This window comes from Pantherophis guttatus, chromosome 8, assembly GCF_059756535.1.
Source record: "Pantherophis guttatus breed Tessera chromosome 8, ASM5975653v1, whole genome shotgun sequence".
Taxonomy (NCBI): domain Eukaryota; kingdom Metazoa; phylum Chordata; class Lepidosauria; order Squamata; family Colubridae; genus Pantherophis; species Pantherophis guttatus.
In genome coordinates this window covers 13943978-13963611 of record NC_142070.1, presented here as the reverse complement: position 1 = coordinate 13963611, position 19634 = coordinate 13943978, and the positions used below count along the sequence as shown (strand labels likewise).

The 19634-nt window shown below is 39.2% G+C and overlaps 1 protein-coding gene across 15 annotated transcripts in view; it reads right to left on the bottom strand.

Annotated features, from left to right (window-relative positions):
• AFF1 (ALF transcription elongation factor 1) overlaps window positions 1–19634 on the bottom strand; it is a 174353-nt gene that overhangs the window by 39305 nt on the left and 115414 nt on the right. For 8 of the 15 annotated variants that reach the window (XM_034440438.3, XM_087875115.1, XM_034440440.3 and 5 more), the window contains 4 exons: window positions 12557–12601; window positions 11502–11588; window positions 9887–9917; window positions 7303–7354 (listed from right to left, as the gene is read on the bottom strand). In XM_034440438.3, coding sequence (XP_034296329.2) covers window positions 7303–7354; window positions 9887–9917; window positions 11502–11588; window positions 12557–12601 — 215 coding nt within the window. Of the gene's footprint in view, window positions 1–7302; window positions 7355–9886; window positions 9918–11501; window positions 11589–12556; window positions 12602–12909; window positions 13170–19634 lie in introns of those variants that run through there. The other 7 variants (XM_087875112.1, XM_087875116.1, XM_087875113.1 and 4 more) reach the window with 2 other exon arrangements.

The following is a 19634-nucleotide window of genomic DNA, read 5'->3' as shown; positions in this document are numbered from 1 at the left end:
TAACAAAATACCCAGTCCTATTGCACCAGTGTGAACATGTTACACATTGTGCCGGTCCTGCAAGTCCATCATACTACGTAGTTATGATGTTATTTCGCATTCAGGAGTCTGACAGCCCACGGATCAAAACTTCTTCAGCCTGTTTGTGCAGCTGCCTATGCTTCTATATCTTCTTCCCGATGGTAGGGAGGGTAAAGAAGTGCTGACCAGGGTGTGAATTGTCCCTGAGGATTTTCCTCACTCTTCTAAGGCAGTAAGCCCTAGCGATCTCATCTAGTGGTATCAGGTTCAGCCCACGTGCCGTTTGTTTGGTACATTTGGCTTGATATAATGGTTAAGACGCTGGACTAGAGACCATACGTTCTAGTGCTTCTTTACATAGAAGCTAATTGGGTGACTTTGAGTTTCTCTCTTTAAGTTCATCCCTTGTCACAAGCTTGCTGCTAGGGGGAAATACGAAGCGAGAGCACAATGTTCCCTTATGTTATACAAAATAAAAGGACAGATAGATACCATGTTTCCCTGAAAATAAGACTGGGTCTTATATTAATTTTTGCTCCAAAAGATGCATTAGGGCTTATTTTCTGGTTATGTCTTATTTTGGGAGAAATACGGTACTAAACGCATCCATCTGGCTGACAATCTTAACTGGGGCTTATTTTGGGGGGGTAGGGCTTATATTATGAGCATCCTGAAAAATCAGGCTAGGACTTATTTTCTGATTGGGTCTCATTTTTGGGGAAACAGGATAGATAGATAGATAGATAGATAGATAGATAGATAGATAGATAGACAGACAGACAGACAGACAGACAGACCAAACAGTGCATGCTTGTGGTTGCACATTACTGCTAATTGGTCTCATGTCTGTTAGCAGGAAGACACATAATTCTGGAAGTCGAAATCCACACATCTTAAAGAGTTACTGAGATTGAGAATTTTGTATGTGTGCGTTTGTGTGCACGTAACTAAAAAAAAACATAATTTCCCCTCTTTAAAATAAGATGCCATTGTAAAGACCACTTTTATTGTCCAAAGATGAATGCTATTTATTTTCCCATTATCTTAGCATGGGTTTCTTCAAAAAAGACAAGACACAAACTGTCTCTATTGGCACATTATTAATAGCTTCCAGATAAGCTATGAATAATGCAGCAACCACCTTGCAATTGTTGGATTTTTGCCAGGAAAGGACGGACACTCCATTCATGAGTCATCACTCTATCTGGAAAAATGTGAAGAAACATTTTGTAGGGAAAATTTTCTAGCAAATTTTAAGAGGAAAAGCAAAACTTAATGAAGTTACATTTTCTCAAAAGCTCACCCCTGCATTCTGACTTCTAAACAAATCATTTCAGATACATTCTACGTTAAAAATTTGGAGATTCAAGTTCGGTGAAATTTCAAAATGCATTAAGAGTCCTGAGAATATTTCTCAAATATTTTAAAATCTGTCCTCTTAAATTTTGACTTACAATGCAGGTATAATTTTTAGCACTGCAAAGCTGAGAAAACAGTAGCAAAACCACCACCAGATTTCTTTTTTTTTTTTTTAAAGGTACTGAATTTTTAGGCTTGCAGGAACTGGGGAACAAAAGAACCCATGCAAGTTTTTTTTTTTTTAAAAAAAATATCCACTCTCCATGCAGGAACTGTCTGACCTCTCTTCTAGTCACTGCCAACTAGAAACAATGAGCTTGCCCCTGCTCTTGTAAACAAGAAAAGAAGCTTCCATTCCAGCAAAGCCAGGTGTTAAATTTGAGAGCCAAAGTCAAGAATGAAAAAAAAAACCCTTTGGGAAATCCATGTTTGCTCTGTAAAGCTGACTGCTTAATTTGGGCGCACAGATGCAGAGGGATTTCAGCCTCTAATTAACCAGCACAAATGCTGCTTGTTTTTAGTTGGCTATGCTATGCAACTGAAGTGACTCAAGGTAGCTGGGATTTCAGGTGGTCACAAGGGAAGGGAAGGGAAGCATAAAGGGAAAGGAAGGGAAAGAGATAAAGAGAAAGGAAGGGAAGACTAAAGGGAAGGGAAGGCTAAAGGGAAAGGAAGGGAGTATTGGGGTACTACATACAGATAATTTAGGACTGTAGACTCAGTAATTAAATAATAGGAGATATGGCTATCATTAAATCTCGTCCCCACTTCTGCAGAGTAGTTAACCATTCTGATTAATTGAGAATGCAAGTTTTCCTTGGCAAGAGAAAGGAGAGCATCCAGGGGTATTGGCTGCCCTTATAAAATAAGCATTAGCCATTTTAAAGCACAGTCACATCCAAAGACTACACCCCATGTCCAGACATAATCGAAAAGGATGCAGACAAAACACTGGAACTGTTTTTTTTCATATCAGAGCACAAAATCCTCCAGGGCAACTAAGCCCGCTATTCTAAATTTGGCACGGGGTATGGGCTGATGATTCACAGGAAGACACACAAGCAATTCTGTCTCGAAAGCCTGTGGAGTAAATCCCCTTTCATCCTCGGTTATAAAGAGCTTGACTTTTTTTTTTCCTTGCTCTTCTAAAACCAATCTGTCGCTAATTATATGGATTTAAAGTGCTCCTCTGGGGGATGAGATAGGCCAGAGGGGCAACACCAGGTTCCCCGGTAGCAACAGTCTGAATTATGTATTTTCTTGAAAGAACGCTTACTGCACGGTTCAAAAACATGAGGGTGATTTTGTACATTTACTATACAGGTAGTCCTCGACTTACAACAATTCATTTAGTGACCATTCAAAGTTACAACGGCACTGAAAAAAGCACCTCATGACCGTTTTTCACTGTTATCACTTTTGCCTCACGCTCATATGGTCAAAATTTAGATGCTTGGCAACTGGTTCATATTTATGACTAGCTGGAGGCCAGTGCTTCGCTACGAAACTCAGCCGCCCTGAGTCTCTGGAGAAAGGTGGCGTATAAATTGGACTAAATAAATGTGATCGGGCGTGATAAATTGACACTTACAGCCTGAAACTTAATGTAGAATGTGTAACTCCGTAGCATCAGAGCATGTTAATATATAGGCAACTGGCAGTTGGAACAGAGTTCTTTTCAGGTGGGGAGGGGGAGTAGAACGTCTAACTCCTTAGTATCAGAGTGTGTGAATATAATACTGTATGTGAAATACTAATGATCTGATGGTCATTTCGAAAAATCCTTTCTTAGCGAGCACCTAGAAGCCAAGAGGAACACACGTGCCAAATTGCAAGTTTGTAGGCTTTACCATTCTGGAGATTTCGTAATGAGCGAGTGGTATTTGGCTTTTATATATATAGATTTATTTATGACCGTTGCTGTGTCCCAAGGTCATGTGATCACTTTTCTGACCTTCTGACAAGCAAAGCCAAATGGGGAAACCAGATTCACTTAACAACCGGGTTGCTAACTTTATCAACTGTGGCGATTCACTTAACAATGGTGGCAAGAAAGGTCGTAAAATGGGACAAAACTCACTTAACAAATGTCTCGCTTAGCAACAGAAATTTTGGGCCCCATTGTGGTCGTAAGTTAAGGACTAACTGTATTTCATTTGGAAAAAAATCCATCCCCCTCTCCCTCCCCCAACATAATTAGGCATGGCATACTTTAAACAGCCATTATCCTTAGTAAAGCATGATCAGCCAAGCTTAACCTCTGCTGTTTTCAAGTCAGCCTGCCTTAAGTACTGTAGCACTAATATAACTGCTATTCTCTTTCTTGCAAGAGAAACTAACTTAGCAAAACTAAGTACAAATTTTAAAAAATGCACGCTAGAAAATGAACTATATGGCTGCGTAAACCCTCACGAGAGGCAAGTACGGACTTGACTTAACACTGTTAGTTTAACGACAGTTCAAAGTTCTAACGACCTTGGGGGAAAAATGATTTACGATCTGGCCTTGTATTTACACTGCAGTTGTACATTGTTCGACCCCTGCAGTTACAAGGTCACAATTCGGGCTACTTGGCCATTGGCTCACATTTATGACCAGTTGCCGTGGTGTCCTGCGGTTGCCTGACCATGATTTGCCCCCTTCCCAGTCGGCTTCCCTGACAGAAAAGTCAGTCAAGGAAGTTGAATTTGCTTAGTGACCACATGTTTTAGCTTAAAATGATCTTAAAATCGGGTCCAGGGATGACTTACTTTGCAACCTCACCGACTCAGGATGGAATTATGACCCAATTGTGGTCATAACTCAAGGACGACCTCTATGGCATTGTACAAACATACTCACATTAAAAAAAACTATAAAAATATCAGAATTCTACAAATGTTTTCATCCAAACTTCTCCCTTCCTCACCTTTAAACTAGTAAGCTTACAACTCTTCGTGGCCACAAATGAGTTCTCACCCTCAGAGGAGAAAGCTTTTAATTTCATGCTAATTTAGGTTGCCCTAAAGCAGGGGTCTCCAACCTTGGCAACTTTAAGACTTATGGACTTCAATTCCCAGAATTCCTCAACCAGCAAAGTTGTGGAGTTCAACTTCCAGAATTCCTCAGCCAGCTTTGCTTTGCAGGTTGAGGAATTCTGGGAGTTGAAGTCCACAAGTCTTAAAGTTGCCAAGGTTGGAGACCCCTCCCCTAAAAGACAGAGAAAAAAAAATCTTGGCTTCAGAAAAATGGGCTGCTTCTTTTTTGGGTAGCCCCAGCATCCTTTTCCAAAATAATATTTCTGCCCCAGGTCTAGATTTTCAGCTCCTGTGGCTGGAAAAATTATAAAATGTACCGAGTTTTGGTGTATCCAGCACACAACGATCTACATTGGAAGGGCTATCAAAATAAATGCATCGAACCATGCATAAGCAATGAGGATGCTTGACGGTCCTTCCATGCCTGGGTTTACCTCTCTATCTTTTTGTTCTTTAAATTTAAATGATGGGGAAGAGTGATTTATAACAAGTCCTCTTCTGGGAATTCCATGAAAATTTCAAAAAGTGCCCTCAATATTATACAGCAAATCTTTCCAAGAAAAAACAGCAGATTAATTAAACCATTTGAACTTTTTTGAGACCTGGGATATTTCCAGGAACATTAGAAAGTTCAAATAAAACCATTATGTGGTAGGTTTTGGTTTTTTAAAATTTTTGATAATTCACTGGCTATTATTTACTTGTCCTCACTTGTTTTCGGCATCAGCCTGTCTCCAGAAATGAAACCTGGTAAACATTTTGTTTACTTACAAACAGTTTGGCATAGTGGCAAATTCTGAAGAGTTGCTGACTGGAAAAATTTATTCATCTATTAGAAGAGCTAGGCAGGATGGAACCTGCACTCTGCTTAAGTAAGACCGAAGCCTTGGCAGAGATGTTAATCTTCAAGAAAACCCAACGCTATTCTCTAAAATCCCTTGAGCTTTCTTCCCACATACATTTATCTCCTCACACACTTCTGGGTTTTTTTTTCCCCCTACAGAACAAAACCAAATAAAAATCACACTGGAGTCTACACAGGGGGAGGAGACTCACATTTGAAATTGTTGTTAAGGAAGCAGCAGCTAAGATATACCAGCAAAAGCCCTGCTATAATTTTAAAACATTCCTGGGATTTCAAACACAGTCAAGCTTAAGGCAAACATCTAATTTTGCTAGGGAAAAGATCTTATTTATATCCTGTATTTCAGAAACAAATTGTTTGTGTCTGTAGGGCAAATAATAGATAGTCCTTGACTTACGACCACAACTGAGCCCAAATTTTCCAAAATGAGATCACATGACTCCAGGACACGACAACTATCATAAGTATGAGTCAGTTGCCAAGCAGTTGAATTTTGATCAATTGTGACCACGGGAATGCTGCAGTGTGAAAAACGGTCATAAGATAAGTCACGTTTTTCAGTGCCGTTGTAACTTCAAACGGTCACTAAATGAACTGTTGTAAGTCAAGAACTACCTGCAAATGAAATAAAAAAAAACCTCACTGACTGCATGGAACTGATAGTCTATTTTTCTCAATTGTTGCCAACTGCATTGAAGCAAGTAGTTCTTAGAAATACCCAAATTATCTCCTTTACGCGTTAAAAAAAAAGTTGATAGAATATCATGTTGTTCCCAAATTCCAGGCAGCTAACTTAGGGCAAACATACATTTCAAGACAATTAAAGCAGAATATCCATATTTAAATGTTCAAACAAACAGAGATAGCTGTTAGCTTTCGGTCAAATGAAAAAAAGATTGTGAACATTACAGAAATAAATAAGAGGAATACAGAAAACTGCCTTACACCTGGTAATTCAGCCCAATACCATATACTTCAATTGGCAGTTGTTCTTAATGGTTGCAGATTGAGACTTTAACTTGATCTGTTTTCAATCCTTTTAAAAAAGACTGAATCTACGCTCCTAAATGGATCAAGGCATAAGCAAGGACCCAAAGAGGCAGCTCTTCATAGATAAATTGGGTTTTCACCGATAACGTACGAAGTCTCTTAAATTGTAATAGCCTTACTGCTCAGCCTGCAGTGGAAACTCTGCATGCAAAGTGTGAGAGCCAGTTTGCTCTAGTTGTTAAGGCATCAGGCTGGAAAGCTGGAAACCAGGAAACTCTGAGTTTTAATCCCATCTTAGACATAAAAGCCGGCTGGGTGATTTTGGGCCAATGACTCTAATCACAGGGCTGTTGTTGTGGGGAAAATAGGAGGAGGAGGAAGTTTTAGGTATGTTTGCCACTTTGGGTTATTCATAAAAGTGATGCAGGCGGGAAATAAATAAATAATTTCCTTATTCATGGCTAAAGGCTAAAACAAGTCTACCAGCTGAAAATTCAAGCAATAACTATTCAACTTTAGGTTCTTACTACTATATGCAGCCTTCTGAGAAACTCTACTATAAAGGTAGTTTGAAAAACGCGGTTTTGTTTTCTCAAATATTTCATTAACATCTTCCCCCAAACCTTTCAGAATCTTTCAGAATTTCAGCTTCCTTTCAGCCACTGAATTGGTGAAGTTCCAATACATTACATTTCAAGAAATCTGCTCTTCCTCATCAATTCAAATAAACATAATTAATTTAATTAATTCATTTGCCAATGGAATGTATTTCTCTGTCCTCGTCGAACTCATTGAATACTTCGTACAAAAGAGTAATAATCATGTTTACTAACGTTATAGTAACCTTATAATTTTATATCTCTGCAAGTACAGAATCTCCATTTGAAGTATGTAAATGCAATGCCAGAGCCTAAGTTGTTCTTTCTGCAGTAGCCACATTCCAATTAAGTTAAAGCTACCTGCAATAAATCTCCTCTCATTCACTAATGACTGGCAGATTTCGCTAATGAATGACAAACACACCAAGGGGAAAAAAATGCAATGACTTACGATGTCCGTTGCTGAGAAACAGACAAAGTCTTCAAAGGCGTATCACACTGCTCTGAAAGACAAGAAGGGGGGAAGGAGGGGGAGAGAAGATTTGGGGTGATGAACATTTCTGATCTTTTGCAGTTTTCTGTTGTCTTTTCACCTTTCTCTCTCTCTCTCTCTCTGTATGACTTTTAGGATGGGGATCATTAATTCACAATATATATATGACTTGGGTAATACTACAGATCTGAAAATTTTTCCATTTTTATTTTTATTCCCTGGGAGGTTAAAAAAAAAAAGAATGATACCTCCAAATGGTCTCAAAGGTACCTCCCCCCCTTTTTCCCTTGAGGAAGAAGAAAACGTTTGGCTTCTCATCCAAGAAGCTTCATCAGTTCTGATGGGGAGGGGAAAAAATTGTTTCTTCTTTTAAAGAAAAAAGCCCCATTGAGACAACTGTTTTTATTTCGGCCCTGAGTCCGAAAGGAGAAGGGTGGTATACAAATCAAATAATAAATAAATAAATAAATAAATAAATAAATAAATAAACAAACAAACAAACAAACAAACAAACAAACAAACAAACAAACAAACTATGATCTTGGATGACTGAGAATCTCCACAGACATTTACCTCCAAACAGCTTGAGGGTTTTTTTTAAAAGGAACTTTGTAACGAGTTTGATTTGTCTCTGCCTCATTAAATATTATAAAGTTGGCTGAATATAAACAGACTGAAGCTAAAACAGACTAGCTTGAGAGAATGGCTGCCAATTGAGAAAGGAGTAAGAATCCATAAAGCTCTTTTCTTTTTAAAAGAGGGCAGAATTAATCCATGTTCCCGTCTAATATTCATTACATTGTCACCAGAGGTGGGTTTCACATATTTTACCATCGGTTTGCCATGCGCATGTGCACCTTCTGCGCGTACACCTGCCTTTGGTGCATGTGTTTTGCTCGTGCACGCGCTTTCCGTGCATGAGCCTTCCGTGCATGTGCCCGGCCTCAAAAACGTCAAAAACCGGGGGTGGAGGGGATACACCCATGAACTCCGCTATCGGTTCGCCTGAACTGGTCCGAACCGGCTGAATACCATCTCTGATTGTCACATAAGAGACGTACAAAATGATTACATTTTAAAGGAGGATAGGTGGATGATGTTTTCTAACAGCAGTAGTAATTTCCATTATCAGAATAATCTGAAGCATCAGATTTCAATATTTCATCACTGCCCCCATCTCCATAGGCATCTTCATGCTTTTCTTTTTCACATCTTATGCAAATGTGTTAGTGACACGATAGCACATACATTTTTTTTAAAAAAATGTTATTCTTTTTTTAAAGCTTGATTTTTTATTGATTAAATTGTACATCACCCAGAGAAAGATGGCGGTTTAAAAAGTGTGAAATATAAACAAACAAATAAATACATAATGAATGAATAAATAAATATGCCTTGTGACATCTAAAAGGAGTAGAGGATGGGAACTACCATTTTGTTTTTTTATAAACCAAATCCAAATATCTTAAACAATGAGTTGGAACAAGGCATTCTTCTGCAAAGGTAAAGGTTTCCCTGTCAGTTATGTCTGACTCTAGGGCAGGATGCTCATCTCTGTTTCTTAGCAAAAGTAGCCACTGTTGTCCGAAGACAATTTGCATGATCATGTGGCCAGCATGGCTAATATGCCAAAGACACTCGGAATACCTTCCCACTGAAGTGGTACCTATTTATCTACTCAATTTGCATGCTTTTGAACTGCTAGGTAGACAGGAGCTGAGCTAAGTAATGGTAGCTCATCCTGTTGCGCAGACCTCGGGTCTCAAACCCAAATTGTCAGCTCTCCTGCTGACAAGCTCAGCATCTTTAAGCTCATCTTCTATAGGCCTAACAAAATCCAGAAATCCTAGGCATTGCCACCTACCAGATGGTGAGTGGCATGTCTTTCTTTCTCTTTCTTTCTTTCTTTCTTTCTTTCTTTCTTTCTTTCTTTCTTTCTTTCTTTCTTTCCTTCCTCCCTCCCTCCCTCCCTCCCTCCCTCCCTCCTTCCTTCCTTCCTTCCTTCCTTTCATAGTGGTCCTTCAAAAATCTCAACAGCTGAAGCTAAACAATGTATTGCTCACATGCTGAAACTATTTCAGTTTAATTTCAAGAAAGCCGGGACTGTTTTCTGAATCTTGTAGCATGGAGATGAAGGAGGGGAGAAAATGTATGGTTGATACAAAAGAGATGGCATTTCAGGACACAGGAGTAAAATGCATTACTCTTTAAGAGATAATTAGTTAATAAGAAAAGAATTTGGAGGGATAATGACACTGACAAACCACAGTCTTAACAATCTTCTGTTAGAAATGCTGTGGAATGGATGCTCAGTGCAGAAACTTTGATCAGATGACTTCCACAGGTTCACCTCCTAAAATTTATCAGAACCAAAGACTGCTTCACTTAATCTCTAACCAAAAGCCTGAGAATCCACTCAAGCCACTCGCTTTTGTTCACGTTTCATGTTACATGAATATAAATTCTGTGTAATCTGTCAAAATGAACAAATAACAGCAGGATGCAGCCGTTTATAAGTTTAGACTGTGGTCTTTATACTTACTCTGAATTACTGATCCAGGCTGCTGGGTTTCCTAGAAAGCAGAAAAAGGGGGGATTTTTATATACAACCCAATAATTTTAGGGGTAAAGTAAACATAAGCAAACTTAAGCTAATGCCTCACTTTTCTTTTCTGTTTAGCAAGAAAAATACTGCACTATTTACATTCCTCTTTCTTCTTTATCATAATAAATATTTATTCTTTAAAGTTACCATCATCATATTATTACACTATCATTATACTGCATAGTACTTTCTATAGTACTAATGTTAACATTCTAAATGGAAAAGAATAGAAAAGAAAATAGGGAAATTATGCATTTATTTCATTTACTGTTGTCAGGCACAAGAAACCAGGAGCCAGGATAGAGTAGAGAAAGCACTGTGAGCTTATTTCAAGCAACATATACCCAAGAATATGAATTAATAACAGTCAAGGTTCCAGTTAAGAATCATGGACTTCAAAGGGGGCTAGACTTGGGTCTCTTTTGCGAGTGTGCGGACTCTAGACTGATGATGTGTTTCACCCCACCCTTGGGCTCAGCCTGGTCATCTCCTACAATTTGCACTCTATTTTGTTCACATACCGACACATACCACCAACTCTCATGATTACAAAACTAGCAGGGTAGGAACAAGAAGCACTAGAAGAAAAATGTTTTCAAATGTGAAAGAAACAGGGCAAAAATCAAACCTCTGTTAAGCAATTCCAGGATGTTATAAGTAGCTAAAAAGCACAAGCAGAATAAGAGTAGCAGTTGTGAGATTATTAATATCAAATCATGGAGCACGGTGGCTCACGTGGTTAGGATGCTAAATTGGAGGTTAGTAAGCTCGCGTTCAAGGCCCAAGTGCTGTCCTGGGATGGGGTGAGTTCCTGTCCTTCGCTCCAGCTCCTGTCGGGGACGTGAAAGGAGCCCGCAACTGGGTGTCCTCCGGGCAACGGTGATATCACTGGTTAATTCTTTCAACTTAGAAGGTCTCAATGCTTCTGACATGAGTGCAATGCAGGGGTGGGTTCTACTTACCTTTACTACCGGTTCACATTGTGCTCACATCTGCGCATGCGCAGATCACTTATGATGACGTTTGGGTCAGTGGGTGGAGCCTCCTGCCGGTTTTACTACTGGTTCTATAGAACCAGTCCGAACCGGGGGCAACCCACCACTGGTGCAATGCAATTGACATCAAATTGCATTGCAAATTGCAAGACTCAGGAATTATGTCTTTGGGCACAATGAATAAATCTAGCATAGAGCTAATTTGTTCTGGACGCTCTACACAACTCCTAAAATAATCAGGCAAGTATGACCATAATGGGGAATTCTGGGAGTTGCATCTACTCTTGTGGAGTGTATTCCCAGGTTGTAGAAGGCTTGGGGCATTTAAGCTACATGTTAAACAAAACAATGATGCCAAAAACATAAACATAACGAATATTTACATGCGCACAGAGATTAGTTCAAAGCCAACAGTTGCATGAAAGAAACTATCTTTTTATGATTGTTTGTTTTGTCCTGCAAACTTTTCCTCTCTGCTAGAAACAACACATGCTAAAAGGAGTTGAATGACATACATTAATTCACATAGATGGAATGAAAAGATTTTGTTTCTTCACCTTTACAGGAAATGGAAACTTTGAAGGCTCAGCTGTGCTAGGAGTATGGATAGCTGTCAAAGGAGGTGGCCATGAATGGGTCATTTCCTGAGAAGAAATTGAGAAGAACAATAATCAGCTCTTAATTCCTAACTTTATTACTTCCTCAGATGCAAAAAAGAATAAGAAAACCTTCCAACAGTAACATGGGGATGTAACTGAAACATTATTTTTCTAGGCTTTTGCAACCTAGAGTTGGAAGTGATCTTTGAAATTATCATCAAAACAGTCAGACCTTTGATTCCTTAATATTTGAACACTCTGCATTCCGAGGAATGCATGCTATCCTCTTCTCCTGTCACATTCCTTTATCTTCTATTTCCTCTCTACAGTTTTGAATGTGATAAATAATAGCAATGTGTGGGGGCAGCATTAAAAGAGAAGGAATATCACAATACGCATAGGAAACCCAATCCAAATTCTACCCCTCCTTTTCTTTTTTCTGAATTTAGTTTATACTATCTTTTAGTATTGAAAAACTCTTCAATCAAAAGTATTTTTTTTTTAAAAAAAAAAAAGGAAACCCAATCAAAAAAGTATTATTTGGATTCCCAACTTGTGTTTCTTCCAACAAGCCAAAGTTTGAAGCGAAACTGTCTTTGGGATCCTTGCTTTATTAAAGATAAAACAAACCACACATTGGATTCCCTTATAAATTTAAGCTTGGATAGGAAGTTCTTGGTCATCTGTGCTAAGATGAGGAGCCCAGCAGGACACAAGAATGCTTTTTTTGTAACCAATAAGCCAAAATTTCAGAGAATGATAGCTCATCCGCTTAGATAAACACAAGACAATGTGTTGTTTGTAGTCCTTCTATTTTTTTTTTGGCCTGGAACCAGAAATTATTTAAAACATTCAAGATGGTATTCTGCTTGAAGCCTACTGATTAAGTTCTGCAGCAAAGAAACATGAATAGCATTATAGTGGGGAGGGGGTAGTTTTTTTAAAAAAAACAACATGAAATTAGCACTGCTTCCTTTATGGCATCTTTTTCCTCTTAATGCGAATATACTCACCTTCAAAATTTCTTCAACACAATGGGCTTCATTGGAGTAAGACTGCTGAAAAACATAAAGAAAGGAATTGTAAATCCATGAATTAGGAGTACATTCATGTACAGAAAGATAAATCACAATACAAAGATTTGATTTACAATATCTATTGCAAGAGAAAACAGGAGTGATGAATGTTGGTATGAAAATTTTCTCTCCCTACTTTTTGGGTTAAAAGGAGATTCCACCCCCCCGCCCCACCCTTTCAGTTCAACTATACAGCAAAACCTGATTAAAGACTACAGATGATAGAGCTAAGCCCAACAGTGAGCAACAAGCGATTGTGCTATTTAACTGGCTGAAGTTGTGGTAGTTACCTTAACCTTAACTAATAGGAATTCCTGCATGGAGGTGAGTTATTTCATCTGCAAGTCAAACCTGAGCTTCATGCCTTAAGAAGGAATTTCTCACACCATGCCATCACTGTCGTGAACTATTTTTGCTGCTGCCTGGAAAGCACACAATATATTCACCACAGGAAGCTGCTCTCTTGAGAAATAGGTCTAGTAACTGCCATTAGAGGCTATTCTCCAAAGAATAATCCCGCTTCAACTATAGCTGAAGCGGTGTTTTTTTTTTCCCCACTCTGTTTCTTTCAAGACTGATGCCACACCCCATCACTGCTCTGAATGCTCAGAAATTCACCTCCGTCCATTACACACATGCTTAAATGCTCCAGCCTTCAGAGGGAAGTAATTTTCATCTATAGTACTGAGAATAAGGCAAGTCTCGGCATGATTCCAGCATATTATTCCAACATGTTTTAGCTTCCAACAGTGAATTAGAGCCAAGCTTCTTCAAACAGAAGGCAAGTGCTTAAGACAACTGCTTAAAATTAAAGGGGGGGGGGAATCTTTAAGAAATAACATTCATAATTAAGCACTGTATAAAGTACCAGAGTAATCTAACAACAACGAGAAATCTAAAACCAAAATGTTGGTGAGAAATTTGTGAACCAATATGAACATTTCGAGGAGTCCTCCCACATCTTTCGTCTGATCTCTCTCATCTCCTCCACGGTTCAACTACAACAACTACAGTAAGGTAAAGGTTCCCCTCACACATATGTGCTAGTCGTTCCCGACTCTAGAGGGCGGTGCTCATCTCCGTTTCAAAGCCAAAGAGCCAGCGCTGTCCGAAGACGTCTCCGTGGTCATGTGGCCACGGAACGCTGCTACCTTCCCACCAAAGGTGGTCCCTATTTTTCTACCTGCATTTTTTACGTGCTTTCGAACTGCTAGGTTAGCAGAAGCTGGGACAAGTAACGGGAGCTCACCCCGTTACGCGGCACTAGGGATTCAAACTGCTGAACTGCCGACCAAGCTCAACATCTTAGCCACTGAGCCACCGTGTCCCTCCAGCAACTACAGTACAACCCTTAATTTGCTGGACTGTGTAGAGAGATTCCTCAGCCCACATCCCAACACACAAACTCTGCACCTTTCATCCTTACATTCTTCCTATCTTCATCCTTTTTGTTTTCTTATCATTCTGTGCATTTATTTATCAAAAATTATTAATGAAAGCATTCCATGTCTATGCACCAGGTCAGCCATTCTAGGAAAGTTCTCCCCCAGTGACCAGTCTTTTTTTATTTTGCAACCCAAAGTCAAATGGGATACATTGTTTTGTCTTTTTGGTAATTTTTTTTAGTAATTGTACATCTTTCCATCTTTTAGCAGCTATCAATGCACATGAAGGTCCTTCTGTAACTAAATGTTTTCCAATGGCTGAAACCAAAGTTAAGTTGTAGGACTGATTCACAAATTTTACAGTAGATTAAGACTTCCCGGCAGATTGTAAGCAACTTGAAGGGGATCACACCGTTGCCTTAGAACTCAAACTTGGGTTTTTGAGTATTACTCATCTAATGAAATAATTTGCTTTACTGGGAGGGGAGCACAGAAGTTCATCAGTTTAGGGGTCAGAATATCACAATATTTGAGAATCACAGGGCTATAATTTTAGAGAAAGCATGCATTGTTTTCTGCATCTTAACCAAATTGCATGGCGGATAGATTTATATTCAAACAAAGATCCACTGTGTTTATGAGCCAGTGTGTGGAAGGCAGGATGCTCAAAATACGTCTTTGATCAAGGCAAGATTATACTTACTGCATCATATTATATTCGACTCTTGCAAGGAACTGCAAGCTTAGTTAAGCTACATGAGGGGCATATTCATCCCAAGATCTATTTTACAACCCCTTACCTCCCCTAAAGTGAGATGTATGCTTCCTCAGAGCTTTCAGTTTTGTTAGGAAAGGTCATAAAGAAGAACAGTTGATTTGATATAGTCTCTCTAATTTCCAAACATCATAACTGCAAATAGCCAGGAACCATTAAAAAAAAAAAAAAGGAAAGAAGACTTGGCTAGAAGGATGGAATGCTGTCCTTTGCATGTCGATTTAACAATCAGAAATAATATTTTCAGGAAGTTTCCTCTCTGCTATGGTTTTTAGAAAACTAGTGAGGATATAGTTTTGCTCAGATAGAAATGGGTGTATATTAATTATGGTTTCTTGTAATTTTTCCTCATTATCCGAGCCCTGAATTAAAGTGGATGGGGTTTTTTTTTTTTCAAATCAGATAAAGAAAATCAAAAAACCACTTATTACTGTATAACATTAATCCGAATTTCTGTCTAGACTGGGAGATACAGATCCTTGCTTAACAGCACTCAGCATGGGGCGAGTTCTCATCTAATGGCAAGATTCAAACGAATGGCTACCCTACCCAGCTAACATTCACGGTGTCAACTATACCTCCCGCAATTCTCACTATATTACAAAGTGCTCTTGAACAAATATCAAGTCTTTCCTTTTGCTCTTCATTGAGTACAGCAAACACACCAGGGCTATTTATAACACCCATAAAGCAGTAATACCTTCTGGGTTCAAAACACTTTCGTTTTACCAGAGACCGAAACCTGAGGCTCGGAAAGGAAACCGGTTCAAGATATTGCTTGTATGATTTTTATGACCCAATCCTGAAAGGTTTTATTCCTAGTCAATGTATTCATTTTCTCCTTTTTTATTAACTTGCCGAACCAGTCAATAAAGAAAAGGAGCTTGCTTTCATGCCCGTTAGGTACGTGAAACAGGCAAAAGGACGGCCATTACGAAACACTGTGAAGTGCACACAAAATGTTTCACAAGAACTTCTTCTGGCCGCTAGGCTAAATGTAAATTTAATTTAACTTAATTTAATTTAATTTAACTTATTGCATTTCTATGGCGCCCAACTCCCGAGGGACTCTGGGCGGCTTACAGCAAAAATAATGTAAACATATCATATTTTCTCTTCCAACATGGTGGACTCCGATTTCTACACTGAAAGAGGAGCCTCTTTGGAAGAAGATGGCAGGCCACACCGTTCATAGGCGTAAACAATTAAAACTTGTGTTGTCATATAATCAGGCATGAGTCACTTAACGTCTGCCTTGCTTAGCAACGGAAATTCTGGTCCCAGTTGTGGTTGTAAGACGAGGAACACTTGTCCATACTATTAGCAATATATAATGAAACAAAACTGTCAGACTACACAGTACACTTTATGATCAGAGATGGTATTCATCAGGTTCTGACCAGTTCTGGAGAAATGGTAGCGGAAATTTTGGGTAGTTTGGAGAACCGGTAAATACCACCTCTGACTGGCCTCGCCCCCATCTATTCTCTGCCTCCTGAGTCTCAGCTGATCGGGAGGAAATGGGGATTTTGCAGTAACGTTCCCCTAGAGTGGGGAGGGAATGGAGATTTTACAGTATCCTTCCTTTGCCACACCCACCAAGCGACGCCACGCCCACAGAACCAGTAGTAAAAAATTTTGAATCCCACCACTGTTTATGATCCAACCTGAAGCTGAAGCCAACTGCAGATAGAAAAACATTTTTATGGAAACTGGAGAATACTAAACGGAAGGAGAAAATGTGCTCTCTCAGTTCCTTCTTTAAACATTTTTAATTTATATGCTGCTGCATTTTCAAAAACAAAAGCCCTGCTCCTGATACGTTCTGAGGCCAACCTTTTTTCCTTATTCTGCTTTGAGGAGGCATTTGTGTCCACAAACCCATCCTTTATACTTTCATCTGCAGAAGTTTCCATTGTCACCACAATTCTCTTGCTTTTGCACATATGATTAAATGTGTCTTCGGTTTCGTCTATTCCGTTTTAAAAAGGAAACTACACTCCAACATTTTTTCAGTTTCCACATCAGGAAAAAAAAACCTCTAAAGTAAGGGTGGGGAACTACAGGCCCTTTTATGATTTGTGAACTTCAACTCCCAGAATTCCTGAGGCAGACATGTTGGCTTAGGAATTAAAAAGTCCATAAGTCGTAAAGGGGCCATATAGTTCCCCACCTCTACTCTGAAAGTACATTTTCTGGTTTTCCAGTGAGAGAATTTGCGTGCACAATGCCCAGTATCAACACCTTTTCTTAAACTATATCACAGTGTGCACAGATTTTAATTGTGTACGTGGTCAATCTGCTACAAGGGAACCTTAGCATTTATCTGCTAAACCACAAGTCAGCAATAAATCCTCTGGATGGCCTTTAGCTCAGTTGCTCGCTCTCTCAGCCTCAATTTGTACTTGGTAAAATGAGAACAAGAGTCACCTTCCTCTCTGAATCAGCAAGCAAGCAATATATATCAGCCAAGACAATTGCTCTGCAAATTATTAATAATAATCTTTTTTCATAAGTGCATCAGAATGGTTTTAGGCATTTTGGAGTTAAGTGCATCCCAATTAGAATTATAAAATAATATAAGCCAATCTGAAGGGACTCAGATAGAAGAAGACTTAGGTTGAAGAAATTGTGCGAGATAAGAAAATGTCTGATAATGTTCTGATATTTTCTTAAAGTTCCTCAGCACATCGAAAGGCCATTGCAGGTCACGGAGGCCAAGTTGGCAGAGCAATCAGTCTGTGATTATTTTTTTTTTAACGAAATTCCAATTGTAATTTTGATTCCCTTGGAAAATCCTTTGCAACAGTTGGGATTTCAAATCTACATTCATCCCGATAATTGTCTTAACTTGGCTATTAACTGCCTCTTTCACATAGGAAGAAAAGGATGACACCCCCCCCCCCAAAGCCACTCTTATAATCATCTTCCAAACTGTCGGTTCAGAAAATGGTTGTTGTTGCAAAAACCTAGTTTTTGTAAGGAATCCATTTTCAATAGAGATTGAGAGGCATCTTCTTTTTCAAAAGGAAAAGTTGGATGGCTTTCATGTGGATTTTTAAATTTTTTTAAATAAGTAGGGGAGTAGATATCCTTGATTGCTAAATACAGAAAATTTAGAGCCAAAGCTGACAATTGTATATTTATTTATTTTACTCCTGTGCTGTTGTTATTAGCAGGAGAACTTGTAACATAGGAAAGAGGCAACCAAGAACTAAAAAACTTTAGTCCTAGAATTTGCTTTTCAGTGCTGTGCTATAGGTGAAAAGACTGCTCGAAATACCAATGTTTTGTACCAATGTTTGTGTCACTCTCTTCAACAGTAATAAAGTTGGAAGGGACCTTGGAGGTCATCTAGTCCAACCCCCTGCTCATTCAGGATACCTGTACTAGTGATTCGAACCAGGGGTGAAATCTAAAATTTGTTACTACCAGTTCTGTGGGCATGGCTTGATGGGGGTGGTAATGTGACATGGTGGGCGTGGCCAATTTTTTTTTTTAACTTTTAAAAGCATTTTTTCGGCCGAAGAGGTTGCAGAAAAAATGCTTTTAAAAGCCTCTGACGATCAGGCAACTCAGCTGGGATTGCCAGAGGCTTTTAAAAGCATTTTTTTCTGCAACCTCTTCGGCCAAAGAGGCAGTAGGGAAAAAAATACTTTTAAAAGCCTCTGACGATCCCAGCTGAGCCACGTGATCATCAGAGGGTTTTTTTTTACATTTAAAAGCATTTTTTAGGCTGAAGAGGTTGTAGAAAAAATGCTTTTAAAAGTAAAAAAAAAACAGCCTCTGATGATCACGCGGCTCAGCTGGGCATTGGGGGGGGGGCGGCACAGGGATTTTTGCTACCAGTTCTCTGAACCACCCGCCGCCATTGCTACCGGATCAGGCGATCTGATCCGAACCGGGAGCATTTCACCTCTGATTCGAACCGCCGAACTACTGACCTTTCTGATCAACAAGCTCAGTGTTTTAGCCACTAAGCCACCTAACATCTTAGCCCGCCTAACATTTTATTCCCCCTTTAAAAAAATCCTCTTGTGCCAAGGCTGCTACCAAAACTACAAAAGCTACGAAGATAGCTTGTTTGCATATTCTTCCTTTAAACTGACAGCCAGCAGAATGTCTGCAATTACTAATATCTGTTCCACATTTGTGACTAGTTGAACGCAAATGTCAGCTAGGAACAAAACCTAATTCCCTGAATTTAAGCATTCTCAAAGGCCAACTAGTCCGATCTCCCACAGGATGCAATAAAACTTGTTTTATTGAATGCATGTGCATTTGCATGTCCTGGTTATTCCCCTCTCCCCCCCTTTTTTGGGGGGGGAATTCAGATTTGCAAGTCTTCTTGTTGGCGGCTACAAATCATTAGTTAAATCCAAAAAACAAACAGGGAAACTTTTAAATATATGTAAAACATACCGCTCCAGGACAGGAATAGAACATTCTGAACTTCTTCAGAACGATCTGTGACTTCTCCATATCATGATAATTTGGTTGACCACTGTCTGAAACAGTAAGTTCTACACATACATACACACACACACACACACACACTTTATAATAAGCTGTCTGCTGTGGCTCAGGCAAAACATGAGCAAGGATACGTGACCCACACTGACCTGGTTTATATAATAAAAAGAAAAATCCGGCCTACAGAGTGAATTTGGACTGAGAAGACTGAACTCTAGTAACGGATCAGTCCTTTATATTCGTAGGACAAATAGCTTCAAGGTCCTACATTCTCCAAATAAGTTGGATGTGACACAACAATTCCCAGCAGCCCAAGTTTTATGAAAGTTATAGCTGAACATGTTTGAAGAAGATACAAGATCAGAAGGCCCACCCTACACTT